This window comes from Salvelinus namaycush, chromosome 28 (genome assembly GCF_016432855.1).
Source record: "Salvelinus namaycush isolate Seneca chromosome 28, SaNama_1.0, whole genome shotgun sequence".
NCBI classification, from domain to species: domain Eukaryota; kingdom Metazoa; phylum Chordata; class Actinopteri; order Salmoniformes; family Salmonidae; genus Salvelinus; species Salvelinus namaycush.
The window spans coordinates 7,105,476-7,121,411 of NC_052334.1; the positions used below are offsets into that span (position 1 = coordinate 7,105,476).

The 15,936-nt window shown below is 42.1% G+C and overlaps 1 protein-coding gene across 1 annotated transcript; it reads left to right on the forward strand.

Annotated features, from left to right (window-relative positions):
- Positions 1–2,332: 2,332 nt before the first annotated feature.
- LOC120023440 (thioredoxin-related transmembrane protein 1-like) lies at positions 2,333–11,203 on the forward strand. The gene is made up of 8 exons (XM_038967461.1): positions 2,333–2,554; positions 3,064–3,179; positions 3,602–3,647; positions 4,106–4,234; positions 7,519–7,564; positions 8,986–9,087; positions 9,462–9,528; positions 9,866–11,203. The coding sequence occupies exons 1-8, from the start codon at positions 2,352–2,354 to the stop codon at positions 10,069–10,071; spliced, it is 915 nt and encodes a 304-aa protein (XP_038823389.1). The 5' UTR covers positions 2,333–2,351; the 3' UTR covers positions 10,072–11,203.
- Positions 11,204–15,936: the final 4,733 nt, after the last annotated feature.

Consider the following 15,936-nt stretch of genomic DNA (forward strand, 5'->3'; position numbering starts at 1 on the left):
ATATCTGTAGCTAGCTACGTCAAGCCTCAACCGGCATATCCTGGGAGGGGAGAAGTACCAAAACTAAAGTTAGCTAGCTAAGCATATTTGAATGGAGGCGGTGCTAGTGACATAGCACTAAATAGTACACCAGATTCATAATGTTTTATATTGAATTTCACAATTCTGATATTTATTTGATTGATGTAAAAAAAAATATATATACAATATCCAAATGTAAAAGTGCATATAAAATTATCAGGAATTAGTCATATTTATAGGGCTACTAGTGACAAAGTTTATCTGACAGCTTTGACTCAGTAAATAAGTGTTTGATCGTCACAGTTTACACACACATGTATAACTAACTATTAGCAAGTTCATTCCATTCTGTCCTGGGACGAATAAGTGCAAGTGGGGGGTATTGAAATTCCATACATTTTGAAGGTTACAAATTCGAATGTGTTACAAAAATCAGTACATTGTTTTTACACAACACATCAAACAGATAAAGACAAAAACACATACAGGGTATTTACTTACATAAAACATTTTTGGGAAAAGCTTAATTAACAGTATCAATTGATTTCAATACCTTATTCATACTATTCAATGTGGCAAAGTCATGATTTAAGTACAACTTAAAATATACTGAATAAGATGTTTCCCCCCCTAAAAAATATATTTTTATGGATGTGATATTTAGCAAGATTTTTTATCAAATGTACTGCATACTTTCGTTAGTGGAGAATCATGATCTAAAACTAAAAGAAATCTCAAACTCTCTGCTACTGACTCGTTTTGAATCATATGTCTTGGTTATAAATGAGGCATAACTACTGCCTTTTATCAAATATATAATTTCTCTGCGTTTATGCACTTTAGCTTAGATAGCTAACGCTAGCTAATCAAGCTAACGTTAGCCTAATTTAGCGCTAGCTAGACCGCTTTTCATATCGAATGTAAACAAAGTAAAAGTCACAGCGGACGAACAGAGAGTAGTTTTTGCAACTTCCAAAACTGTTCAAAACAATATTGTGTCCAAATTAACTATCTGCTTTACCAATTTGTTGCAAAAAAAAAAAAAGTTTTAGGTAGAAATCCGAACTCACCTAAAAGCGGTGATTCTTGTTCTTGCGATTTCGCTCCGAAAGACAAAATGCTGCTGAAAATTCAAAATCTCCCAACGCGCCCAGTAATCTCCGATACGGCGTTTGATTGGATAATTATAGTGATTTTGTCAGAAACCCACCATTGATTGGACGCTTGAATTTGAACAAGTCCCCGCCCCCAGAATATTGCGGCAGTTTATTTGTCACATGACTAGCCAAGGGACTAAAGGGTTGATCCGAGGGAGGGATCAGTCTTGAAAATCGTGCATTGTATTGGTACTGTATTGGTTTGTAGTTACTCACCCTCAACTGGTAGATTGTTGTAACGTTTCCTAAACTCAGTTTATGCACATTACAACTACTATGGTTTGCATTGTTTTCATTTATGGGAATTTGCATTCAGTTGTTTCATTATAGCTAATGCCGCATTCATGTGCTACTCGGAACTAGGAAACTCGAACTTTTTCAACTCGCTACAGGTTGAACGCGGCACGTGTATAACTACAACCAGTTAACAAGTATAACATTTCAGAGAGTTAACAAGTAGAACTTTTCAGCGTTTCATAGTTCCGACTAGCACGTGAACGTGGCTTTAATATCAAATTCAATTCAAAGGGCTTTATTGACATGGGAAACATGTTTACATTGCCAAACCAACTGAAATAGATAATAAACATCCCCCTTTCCCATTGTCTTTTTTGCCTCAGTGGATCGACTAAATTGTTCTGCCCAAGTTCCAAAAAGCATTTGCAATTGCCATGTATTTGGCTAAAGTACAGTTATGCCCTAAAGTTTAGGTATAGGTGACGCACTAACATCAGATAAAAAATAATGAAAGAAAAACCTAATGTAGCCTATTGATATGAATTGCACAAAAAATTATACATTTAGGTATTTTTAATGCATTGTTTCCTCTTTATTCAAACCGCATCACAAACACACAAACACTTTATGGGCCACAGTACCACTTTCTGGTGGTAAACATAAAGCAGAAACTGATTCTTTCAAGACGTTGCAAAACGTTGCGGTCTTGAATGGAACATTTCATTTACGTGCCAAAAGCGGCAAGGGAAGATGCAATAAACACACATATTTAGCATTGCTAAACTAGAAAATAAAATACCACACATTGTGTGTTTTTCTGTGACATTAGAGACCTGTCAATGTGAGCAGTATATTTTACAGTTGTTTAGAAAACTGCTGAGAAGGGCGGTTTCAGAGGTAACTAGGTAAACGGAAGTAGAAACGGTAGACCTAAACATGGCGCCTTTGCTGGATCACAAAATTGGCGACGCTATGTTATCTTCTTTACCTTGGCGATCAAAATCGAATCTCTTGACATGTTCACTCCTTTTGCTTATTTACCTGACGTCGCATCCAGCCTTGGCCAAACCGAGCAGTCTCAAAGAGATCACTGACGGAAACTGGGAAGACATCTTGGCAGGGGAATGGATGATTGAATTGTAAGTCCATCTAGCTAGGTAGCAAGCATGATAAGCTAACTGCTTAGTGAGGCTGGCAATACATACAGCTAACGTTACTTTGCAATAGGTCGTTTTCTAGTCTTGAATCGGCACTTGTTGATTACCACGCCACGCGGAGAGGGCACACCTAGTTAGATAGTTTATCTTAGATAGATAGCTTGCTAACGTTACATTGTTTCATAGGCTTGCAGCTAACAATCTAAAATCCATGCTTTCAGATTCATCTCAGATGATGTGACAGACCATGACATGGTGGAGTTGGAAAGATAGAGCTAGGCTGCTGGACTACTGAGTGTTTTTGTTAGGTAGCTAACGTTAGTTGTATGGTGTAGTTAAGACATGTTGACCTGTCACTCATAACATGTTGACACCTGCTGCCATTGAATCTTGGATAGCCGTGTCAGATATGTCTGTTGTTGAAAAACGGTATCTAATGTTAATGTTATTGTCATGCCAATGTTTGGCCCCACCTAACTCGTCCCCGGCAGTTTTGCTCCGTGGTGTCCGGCGTGCCAACAGCTCCAGCCCGTGTGGAATGAGTTTGCCGACTGGGGTGAGGACATGGGCGTCAACATAGCGAAGGTGGACGTTACTGAACAGCCTGGTACGTTATGTATATCTCCCTGGCTTCCTGACTGCCTATCAATAATTTCCCTTCACGTTTCACGAAGTTTCCCATGGTACAGATCATCCTAGCTTCTCCAATCCAAATCTTAACCTTTAGTGGGTAAAATGCTAAACAGACCAAAGATCACTGTCTCTTGGGCCAGCTGCACCCTACTGCTTTCAGAGGAATGAGGAGGGGAGAGGTCCACTATGTTTTGTAGTTGAGACAATGCATCTAATCTGATCCAGCTATAGTCCACTATTACCATTGATATAATTTGTTAGGTCTATCTCATGTTTTTGTAGACCCTTTGTAATATCAGTCAAGAACAAGATGATGTTGGACTCATTCAGAGAGATATTTAGTCATATTCACTAACATTCTGCTCTCTCCTCCCGCCCCCACTACCCACGCCTTAGGTTTGAGCGGGCGATTCATCATCACTTCACTTCCGACCGTCTACCAGTAAGTGCCTTAAGCAATGTCTCACATCCTGTTCCTCTCACAGACGCAGGCCAACAACTCAACCACCACCCATCATCCTATTTAGACTAATCAAGAAATATGATAATCTTACAACCACATTTTAACCAATAACCCTCACTGGAATGTGAGATGCTGTTATATACTTTAGCTTCAGACTTTGTCGGGAAGAGGAAGTGTCTTTCTAACATGTTATTTTTGTTGTTGTTGCTACTGTTATGATTCTAGACCCAGTTTACACACTAGCCTTATATGTTGCTATAAAACGTTGTCTGTCAATGGTAGAAGAACTGTAAATATATGACCTTACTAAAGCTTAGTGGCACAATGGGCAAATAATCTGACTGTTTCTTTATTGTGCTTAATGCCACAATATTGGCTTTAATTGTGGTAGATCTCTATGATGACACTGTTTGTGTGTGTGTGTGTGTGTGTGTCAGCTGTAAGGATGGTTTGTTCAGGAGGTACCAGGGGGCTCGCACCAAAGATGACTTGCTAAGCTTTATTGATGAGAAGAAGTGGCAGGGCATTGAGCCTGTGTCTTCCTGGTTTGGACCATCTTCCTTCATGTGAGTGGATTCATGATTGATTGATTGAGTGATTGATGTGAGTCTCCTCTCATTACGGGGCCTTAATGTGTGAAACTGGAGGGGGAAAATACTGAAATGTAATGCATGAAAAGGTCCTTTTTGAAGGAAGGACGTTTATTTACTTTTCTGTCTAAAAGGATTGTTGAGAAATAATGAATTGAAGTTGGGATATTTTGGCCTCAGCCGGGCCTCCTTTAAGACTTTAACCGGGATGGGCAACTTTAATGGGGTTGGCGCCACAAAATGTCCACTTCCGTGTGTAGTCGTCTCTAAAACAACAACCTGTTTTTACTCCTAACCACGCACATTCTTTTTATCACTCCCGCACGCACACTACACTTCAGAACAACAGGACTTTTCAAACACTACACTTCAGAACAACAGGACATATCAAACACTACACTTCAGAACAACAGGACATATCAAACACTACGCTTCAGAACAACAGGACATATCAAACACTACGCTTCAGAACAACAGGACATATCAAACACTACGCTTCAGAACAACAGGACATATCAAACACTACGCTTCAGAACAACAGGACATATCCAAACACTACGCTTCAGAACAACAGGACATATCAAACACCACACTTCAGAACAACAGGACATATCAAACACTACGCTTCAGAACAACAGGACATATCAAACACTACGCTTCAGAACAACAGGACATATCAAACACTACGCTTCAGAACAACAGGACATATCAAACACTACGCTTCAGAACAACAGGACATATCAAACACTACGCTTCAGAACAACAGGACATATCAAACACCACACTTCAGGACATATCAAACACCACACTTCAGGACATATCAAACACCACACTTCAGGACATATCAAACACTACACTTCAGAACAACAGGACATATCCAAACACTACACTTCAGAACAACAGGACATATCAAACACTACACTTCAGAACAACAGGACATATCAAACACTACACTTCAGAACAACAGGACATATCAAACACTACACAACAGGACATATCCAAACACTACACTTCAGAACAACAGGACATATCAAACACTACACTTCAGGACAACAGGACATATCAAACACTACACTTCAGGACAACATGACATATCCAAACACTACACTTCAGAACAACAGGACATATCAAACACTACACTTCAGAACAACAGGACATATCCAAACACTACACTTCAGAACAACAGGACATATCAAACACTACACTTCAGGACAACAGGACATATCAAACACTACACTTCAGGACAACATGACATATCCAAACACCACACTTCAGAACAACAGGACATATCAAACACTACACTTCAGAACAACAGGACATATCCAAACACTACACTTCAGGACAACAGGACATATCCAAACGCTACACTTCAGAACAACAGGACATATCCAAACACTACACTTCAGAACAACAGGACATATCCAAACACTAAACTTCAGAACAACAGGACATATCCAAACACTACACTTCAGAACAACAGGACATATCAAACGCTACACTTCAGAACAACAGGACATATCCAAACGCTACACTTCAGAACAACAGGACATATCAAACGCTACACTTCAGAACAACAGGACATATCCAAACACTACACTTCAGAACAACAGGACATATCCAAACACTACACTTCAGAACAACAGGACATATCAAACGCTACACTTCAGAACAACAGGACATATCAAACGCTACACTTCAGGACAACAGGACATATCCAAACGCTACACTTCAGAACAACAGGACATATCAAACACTACGCTTCAGGACAACAGGACATATCAAACACTACACTTCAGGACATATCAAAACACTACACTTCAGAACAACAGGACATATCCAAACGCTACACTTCAGAACAACAGGACATATCAAACACTACACTTCAGGACATATCAAACACTACACTTCAGAACAACAGGACATATCAAACGCTACACTTCAGAACAACAGGACATATCCAAACGCTACACTTCAGGACAACAGGACATATCCAAACACTACACTTCAGAACAACAGGACATATCCAAACACTACACTTCAGAACAACAGGACATATCCAAACACTACACTTCAGAACAACAGGACATATCCAAACACTACACTTCAGAACAACAGGACATATCAAACGCTACACTTCAGAACAACAGGACATATCCAAACACTACACTTCAGAACAACAGGACATATCAAACATTACACTTCAGGACAACAGGACATATCAAACATTACACTAGTTACTCAGCCTCTTAGTTTTGTGTTTAAACATCCAACCAACACGCCCAAGTCTGTATACCCCAAATGGCACCCTATTCCCTGCATAGTGCAATACTTTTCATCAGAGCCCTAGTCAAAGGTAGGAATATAAGGAATAGGGTGCCTGTCAGCCACTCTGACACTTCAAATCACATTGTATTTGTCACATGCTCTGAATAAAACGGGTGTAGACCTTACAGTGAAATGCTTACTTACAAACCCTTAACCAACAATGCAGTTTAAGAAAATGGAGTTAAGAAAATATTTACTAAAGTTTTAAAAAGTAACACTATAAAATAACAATAATGCAGCTATATACAGGGGGTACCGGTACCGAATCAATGTGCGGAGGTACAGGTTAGAGGTCATTTGTACATGTAGGTAGGGGTAAAGTGACTGCATAGATAATAAACCGCGAGTTGCTGCGGTGTAAAAACAAAGGGGGGGGGGGGGGGGGTCAATGCAATAGTCTGGGTGGCGACTTGATTAGTTGTTCAGCAGTCTTATGGTTTGGGGGTAGAGGCTGTTAATGAGTCTTTTAGACCTAGACTTGGCGCTCCGGTACCGCTTTCCGTGCGGTAGCAGAGCGAACAGTCTATGACCTGGGTGACCTGAGTCTTTTGCAATTTTTTGGGCCTTCCTCTGACACAGGCTAGTATATAGGTCCTGGATGGCAGGATGCTTGTTCCCAGTGATGTACTGGGCTGTACGCACTACCCTCTGTAGCGCCTTACAGTCGGATGCCGAGCAGTTGCCATACCAGGCGGTGATGCAACCGGTCAGGATGCTCTCAATGGTGCAGATGTAGAACTTTTTGAGGATCTGGGGCCGATGACGAATCTTTTCAGTCTCCTGAGGGGGTAAAATGCGTTGTCGTACCCTCTTCACAACTTTCTTGGTGTGTTTGGACCATGATAGTTTGACACTTTAATCAGGTTAGCTGGTAATTCTTAAATTATCTAAATTAAAATGTCTAAAAGATATTTCTCCCTTTTCTCCCCCTGAAGGATGAACACAATGTCCGCTCTCTTCAAGCTGTCAATGTTCATTAGGGTGAGTGCTGCTTTTGCCTTCACTGTGTGAGCTGTCAGACACCACACCCCAACACCACACTGCTTTTGCCTTCACTGTGTGAGCTGTCAGACACCACACACCAGCACCACACCCCAACACCACGCTGCTTTTGCCTTCACTGTGTGAGCTGTCAGACACCACACACCAGCACCACACACCAGCACCACACCCCAACACCACACCCCAACACCATGCTGCTTTTGCCTTCACTGTGTGAGCTGTCAGACACCACACACCAGCACCACAACCCAACACCACACCCCAACACCACGCTGCTTTTGCCTTCACTGTGTGAGCTGTCAGACACCACACACCAGCACCACACACCAACACCCCCACACCACACCAACACTATGTCTGCATCCTAAATGGCTCCCTATGTAGTGCACCACCTTTGACCTTTGACCAGGGCCCGGTTTCCCGATAGCGATGGAATTTAGGCTTACAGAGTGTTTTTTAACGATGCATCTTTCCTACAACGCCAAAGATGTAACATGTTTCCCAGAACACCATACAGAGAGAACGTTCCATAAGTGTGTCGTTGAGGCATGTGTTGATACTGATCGAATGGAACGAAAGGCAGTGCTGCTCTCAGATCAGGTTTCTCCATTCAAATCTCACCTTAACCTTTGCCCTCAGAACAGCCTCAATTCGTCGGGACATGGACTCTACAAGGTGTCGAAAGCGTTCCACAGGGATGCTGGCCCATGTTGACTCCAATGCTTCCCACGGTTGTGTCAAGTTGGCTGGATGTCCTTTGGGTGGTGGACCATTCTTGATACACACAGGAAACTGTTGAGTGTGAAAAAAAACAGCAGCTTTGCAGTTCTTGACACAAACCGGTGTGTCTGGCATCTACTACCATACCCTGATCAAAGGCACCTGCTGCCACCCCCCTTTCAAAGGTACCTACTACCACACCCTGATCAAAGACACCTACCACCATACCCCGATCAAAGGCACCTGCTGCCACACCCCGTTCAAAGGTACCTACTACCACACCCTGATCAAAGACACTTACATATTTTGTCTTGCCCATTCACCCTCTGAATGGCACACATACACAATCCATGTCTCCATTGTCTCGAGGCTTAAAAATCCATCTTTAACCTGTCTCCTCCCCTTCATCTACACTGATTTGAAGTGGATTTAACAGGTGACATCAATAAGGGGATCATACCTTTCACCTGGTCAGTCTGTCACGGAAAAAACAGGTGTCCTTAATGTTTTGTACACTCAGTGTATATAGACTATATTGTAGTTACACTATTTATCTCTTAATGCCGTCATCTCAGTCTTCATTTGAAGCATCTTTTATCCTTCGCCTGTTTGTAAAAAATTGCAAAGACATTGCCAAGTTGTAACTGACAGTTGACTTCTCGTTGTTCTCTCCCCTCCAGCATTGCCATAACTACCTGATAGAGCATTTGGGGATTCCAGTGTGGGGCTCATATGTCATCTTTGGACTGGCCACTCTCTTCTCTGGCCTCGTCTTGGGACTGGTACGTTAGTCATACTCCTTGATATTCAATCCCTATGTGATGTGTCTTTGTTTGATTTTAATTGAGCTAGGATTTGATTTATCTTACACTTTTGATTTTAATGTACTTTTTTTAATGTAAGGTGTCCTGAAAGGCGTCTGGTCATATAAAAAGTGTTGTTATTATTTAGTTTTATGTGCGTGCCCTCACATAGTGGACCACCAAGACACATGTAAACAATGGAGCAAATGCATCCCATTTTATATTCTGCTGGAAAAATGACAGGCTGTGGAAGTTATTGGAGGCAAACAAAGAGAGATGTCAATATCTTACAGTACCATCAACTCTGCTCTCCTCACCAATCGAGCCAACTTCTCTTGTGCCTTCTCTTCCAGATACTGGTGTTCATTGCAGATTTTGTCTTCCCATCACGACGATTTAACTCCCCAAACTACTACCAGAGTGAGTATGAGATGACAGAGAATCCATGTCCATGCAAATGTAACTCTGGGTTATGTGCTGAACTCTTGGAGTGGATATAGTAGTAGAAGATTAGGGTAGTCTTTTATCATTTGTCTTTACAGAGAACAGACTTGTCTTTTTTGTATTCTTAAGTTGTGGACAGTTCTGTTTTTAGTGTGGGAGTAGTGGCATGGAGGGTGCAGTATGTAATATAATGACTTTGTTATTGTCCTGTACTGTTATTCATATAGTCTTTATTGTCCTGTTATTCATATAGTCTTTATCCTGTTATTCTTCTTGGCCTGTTATTCATATAGTCTTTATTGTCCCATTCCAGAGAAACAGACGATGGAACAAGCCAGGCTGATTCAGCAGCTGGAGGAGGAGCAGGAGGCAGACGGAGAAGAGGATGATGAGGACGATGAAGATGGAGTACAGGAAGATGTCTGGAGGAGGAGGAGAGCATCTCCCGAGGGGCGTCCAGAGGAGGTGCTGCGAAAGAGGGTGGTGGGCAACCGTGAGGACCAGGATGAGGACTCCTAGAGGCCCAGAGGGGAATTGAAGATGCCCCTTCAAACAGCGAGGAAGGGGAGGGGGCCTGGTTTGGGGCCTAAGCTCGTTTTTATAAAGTGCCTCAGAATAGGAGTACTGATCTAGGATTTTTCGATCATGATAACTAAGATGACATGGACAGGTGGAACTGATCCTAGATCAGCACTCCTACTCTGAGGTGCTCTATGAATACGGGACCTGGTCCTGAGCAGCAGTAGAGTTTACAGCAGACGGCTTACAGAGCCCTAGCAACGCGCTGGCAAGGCCTCAGCGACGCCTTGCTTCTTCTCCCTTCAGCTTCACCGGGAGTGCCCCGTATTCTGACCGCTCTGCTCTCACCACCAGCACCCTCCCCTGGATTGGAGGTGCTACTGCACACTCCCAACACCATTATCATGTTCTTTAGGCATCCAATGAAGGAAACAGGAAGGGTTTATCCAGGTTCAATATGAAATGCTCCTTTTTCATTTTCCGTTGGTAAACACATTTTTTTTATTGTCCCTAATGAACACAAAGCTGTTCATCCTAGTTCTTTTGAAACTGATCGATTGGGTGGTTGAGGTTTCAAGGAAAATTCCACCCCAAAATATTTAGTTTTTTGTTTTATTAGTCCATTGTTGACATAGTCCCAAAAGATATGTAACTTTCAAAATACAGAAATCATCCCCGTGTGATGCATTTAGCCTCATATGATACAAACTGCGTCATGCGGGGATGATTTCTGTATTTTGAAAGTTGCATATCTTGAAAACTTGAGTGCTGACAAGCAAAACAATTAGTGACTATGTCAGCAATGGACTAATGAAACAAATACCAAAGGATTGTGTTTGGGTTGAGTTTACCTGAAGGTATGGAGTGCACTGGAACAGGATCATTTTACCGCTTTGTGTGTTATGCATGTTTTTTTATTGTATTCTACATTAATCCCTGTTTTAACAAATTATATACAGCTTTTGAGCATTATTTCATTGTACACTGTGTGTCCAAAACATTAGGAACACCTTCCTAATATAGCGTTTCACCCCCTTTTGACCTCAAAACAGCCTCAATTCGTTGAGGCATGGACTCTTCAAGGCGTCGAAAGCGTTCCACAGGGATGCTGGCCCATGTTGACTCCAATGCTTCCCACAGTTGTGTCAAGTTGGCTGGATGTCCTTTGGGTAGAGGACCATTCTTGATACACAGGAAACTGTTGAGTGTGAAAAACCCAGCAGCGGTGCAGTTCTTGACACAAACCGGTGCGCCTGGCACCTACTACCATACCCCGTTCAAAGACACTTAAATCTTTTGTCTTGTCCATTCACCCTCTGAATGGCACACATACACAATCCATGTCTCAAGGCTTAAACATCCTTCTTTAACCTGTGTCCTCCCCTTCATCTACACTGATTGAAGTGGGTTTAACAAGTGACATCAATAAGGGATCATAGCTTCACCTGGATTCACCTGGTCAGTCTGTCGTGGAAAGAGCAGGTGTTCTTAATGTTTTGTCCACTCAGTGTATATCTTCCATCTGATGTATATTTCTGTTTTCTCCTTTTCCACTTTTTTATTTTTTAATTATTATTAATATTTTTTTTTACCTTACCTTATTGTTTTCATCCAAGTCTGCCTTGACAGACCTTGTATCCGCTGAACTTCATCATGCTTTAGTGAGCGCAGTGCAGTTTGCATGCTTTTCTACAGGCAACTAAGATCAAATCTCTTCGGGGCCCTTCATATGTTTCTGTTTGGTCGACACCAAGATGTTGAGTTGTACAGTTGTTGCTTTCATCTCTGGTGGAAGGGAACTGCTATTTACTACCTGCCTGGTTTTGATGAAGTCTCACTCCACTTTATACAAATATCGTGGCGCTTACTAAACCTCCCTGGAGGTGGATATTGGTCAGTATGGATCATTAAGGATTTAACTGTTTTGGAGTTGTGAAGTTTGGCCAGAACAGGGCTGCACAGGGGTGCGTTCACAACCCCAGCATGATACGAAGATATTGTGGTGTTAAAATGTTAATCTTGTTTTGTTGATCTCTGCTGTAAAGCCCCTTTGTAAAGCTGGCAGCATGACAACATAAGATTTGTATCTTATGTTGTGTTCATCTCTGTGTGAGAAGTTCTTCCATATAAATCAGAAAATAGTTTATTAATGTGCTGTCATGTCAGTCAGTCGTCAGACACAATGCATGCCGTCTTTACAATTATTATGGGGGGTTCTTCAATATCCTGGTCACAAATGGCACTCTATCCCCTATATAGTTAACTACTGTTGACCAAGACCCATATAGGTCTGGTCAAAAGTAGTGCATTATATAGGGAACAGGGAGCCATTTGGGATGTGTGAGAGGTGATGTTATTTTAACCCTACTTCTGCTCCTTAGTCTTCTGGCTCCTGCTTTACTCTGTGTGTGGAGGGGGGTGGAGAGAGAAGGGGGAGGGGGGGTGGAGAGAGAAGGGGGAGGGGGGTGGAGAGAGAAGGGGGAGGGGGTAGAGGGAGGGGGGGGGAGGGGGGTGGAGAGAGAAGGGGGAGGGGGTAGAGGGAGAAGGGGGATGGGGGGAGGGGGGTGGAGAGAGAAGGGGGTAGAGGGAGAAGGGGGATGGGGGGGGAGGGGGGTGGAGAGAGAAGGGGGAGGGGGTAGAGGGAGAAGGGGGATGGGGGTAGAGGTGTGTGTGTGTGTGTGAGAGACTGTTTTTTGAAGTTTAACTGAAATTTCCTGGATGCCGATTTTAAGCCTAATCCTGGATTTAAATGCTATTTCAATGTACATTCTTCAGGACTATGCTTAATTGGTGTCCAGGAAACTGTCCCCTAAGAGTTTGAACTCGAGGTCGTTAACCTATTTTCATGGTTTGAAAAGAGGCTAAAGTAAATCCCCAGAGCAGTCGATGCAGAATACCAATGGTCAAAGCCAGGGCCCGTAAAGGGTCTGAGTAGGAGTGCTGATCTGAGATCAGTTTTACCTTTTGAATCATATGAATAAGATGGGGCAACTGATCCTAGATCAGCACTCCTACTCTGAGACGCTTTATGGATATATTTGGTCTTGTTCTTTCAGAAGAACAGGACGTCAAACAAGAATGACTTTGTACTGTGCATCGTTCATAAAATGGTGTTGTGCGTATAGGACATGTAGTTTTACATTTTCTGAGTGGGCAGTAGAAGTGGCATTGTAACCGGGACGAGTATTTTACTGACATTTCATTATCTGTAAGAACTGACAGATGCTCACAAAAACCTGTTTTATGTATTTCAGCTTTGTATAACAGACCGGTTTAGGCCTATGACCTGTGTCGACGGTCCACATTTTTAGCAATTACTTTTCTTTTGACTTATCATTTAAAAAGAGATTATTTCTTTCCTACAAGCTATTCCCTCATGTTGTGACAAGGGTACCACATCAAAATACGCCCACCTGAACATTTGACATGGATTCATTTGGTTTGAAATCTAACTGTGGCTTCTAGCTTTTCTCGCTTCAGCTGCAGGGCTTATCCTAAATGGCTCCCTATATAGTGCAGGTCAATAGTAGTGCATTATATAGGGAATAGGGTGCCATTTGAGTCATAGAGAGATGTCACGTAGGACACTGAGACAACTATGTTTTTACCTGTGTCCAACGAGCGCTCTTTCAATAAAGAATCAACTCATGTTTGAATCGGTCTGTACTTGGCACTCTGTGTGACTGCAATGTCCATTTTTATTAGGTGACTCACAGTGAGTTAAATACTGTGAGATTTTACAATAATTTCTAGAAATTGCGTAGATGAACTCAATCAAATGTATTCTATAATGCCCTTTTTACATCATCATTTGTCACAAAGTGCTTTACAGATACACAGCTGAAAACCCCAAAGAGCAAGCACTGCAGAGGTAGAAGTACGGTGGCTGGGAAAAACTCCCTAGAAGGCAGGAAACTAGGAAGAAATCTAGAGAGGAACCAGGCTCTGAGAGGTGGTCAGTCCTCTTCTAGCTGTGCCAGGTGGAGATTATAAGAGTATGTGGCCGTTAAGGCCAGATAATTCTTCAAGATGTTCAAACATTCATAGATGACCAGCAGGGTCAGATAATAGTACCAGTGGTTATAGAGGGTGCAACAGGTCAGGAGTAAAAGTCAGTTGGCTTTTCATAGCTGAGCATTCAGAGGTCGAGACAGCAGGTGAGAGAGCGAAATAGAGACAGAGGGAGTTGAAATAGCAGGTCCGGGACAAGGTCAGGGTTCCATAGCTGCAGGCAGAGCAGCCGTACAACCAGGTGGAATGGGGTACAGCCAGGAGTCGTCAGGTAGTCTTGAGGCATGGTCCTAGGGCTCAGGTCCTCCGGGAGGGGAGAGAGAGCGAGACCACTCTTCTAGATGTATGTACCTTTAGAGTTGTACAATGACAGACCCCAAGCTTTTAATTCCTCTATTCATGACAGGGTTTGAGCCCGAGTTGGCCTACAGTACAGCTTAGTGTTATAGCAGTTTTGTAATACTACTAATGTCCAATAGGTGGCAATGTTTTCCACTGTCTTGAAACAATTGCATTTATGCTACCATAGTAGCTATTTATCCTGCATACTTTTCAGTAATGCCGAAAACCCTACTGTAAATGTTCAGTGCATACTGGTACTTGCTAGGTCAATGTGTTAGTAGCTTTAATAAAAATGGGAATTGGAAACAGGAAATTGCAATCCTACTCATGTTGATTTTTACTAGATGTTGTTGTTGTGGGGTTATTACAATGTTTATTCTGCTGAGCCATTTACTTTGTGTTTGTTTTCTTATCTTGTTTTATTTCTTATTATTGTTACATTGTTCAGAAGGAACCTGCAAGTTAACATTTCGTTGGATGATGTATACCATGTGTATCCTATACATACGACTAATAAAACTTGAAGCTTGCTGTGCTCTCTGGCCTCTGGGGGATACCTTTTAGTACGTCCCAAATGGCACCCTATTCCCTATATAGTGCACTACCCTTAAACGTAGTACACTATATAGGGTGTCATTTGTTATAGACACTGACTAGAGCTGAGAGAGGGTGCAGAGAGAGTACTCAGGGACTGGAGCTGGTGAAGGTGCAGAGAGAGAACTCAGACTGGAGCTGGTGCAGAGAGAGAACTCAGACTGGAGCTGGTGAAGGTGCAGAGAGAGAACTCAGACTGGAGCTGGTGCAGAGAGAGAACTCAGACTGGAGCTGGTGCAGAGAGAGAACTCAGACTGGAGCTGGTGAAGGTGCAGAGAGAGAACTCAGACTGGAGCTGGTGAAGGTGCAGAGAGAGAACTCAGACTGGAGCTGGTGAAGGTGCAGAGAGAGGACTCAAGAGTATAATGGAAAAAGTGTGTTAAAAGATGCTTAAAATTATTAAAATACCAACAAAAAAAATCTGATTGTTGAATTGTATTGAATTGTGTTTGGGAAACAAAGATAGACAAGGTTTTATGTTATCATGTGTGTAGAGTGCAGTGCGTATGTTATGTGTGTGTATAGTGTGTATGTTGTGTGTATAGGGCGTATGTTACCATGTATGTGTGTGTATAGGGCGTATGTTATCATGTGTGTGTGTATGTTATGTGTGGGTACAGTGTGTATGTTATCATGTGTGTGTATGTTATCATGTTTGTGTACAGTGCGTATGTTATCATGTGTGTGAATGTTATGTGTGGGTACAGTGTGTATGTTATGTGTGTGTACGGTGTATATGTTATCATGAGTGTACCAAGAGACCACTTATTTCGGACCAGCAATGTTTTCAAATTTGTAATGTTTACATAAATTCTCATTATTTACAGGATCACACAACATCCTGAAATATACAGTATGTAGATGTCTTTGTTAGAAAGAATACCATATTTCCCTTGATGGAGTGATGCTGAATGTACA

Excerpts from the sequence above, each read along its gene's own strand:
- LOC120023440 (XM_038967461.1), top strand. The coding sequence starts at position 2,352 with ATGGCGCCTTTGCTGGATCACAAAATTGGCGACGCTATGTTATCTTCT. Across the intron at positions 2,555-3,063 it reads GGGGAATGGATGATTGAATT|TTTTGCTCCGTGGTGTCCGG; the intron begins GTAAGTCCATCT and ends CGTCCCCGGCAG. Across the intron at positions 7,565-8,985 it reads AGCTGTCAATGTTCATTAGG|CATTGCCATAACTACCTGAT; the intron begins GTGAGTGCTGCT and ends TCTCCCCTCCAG.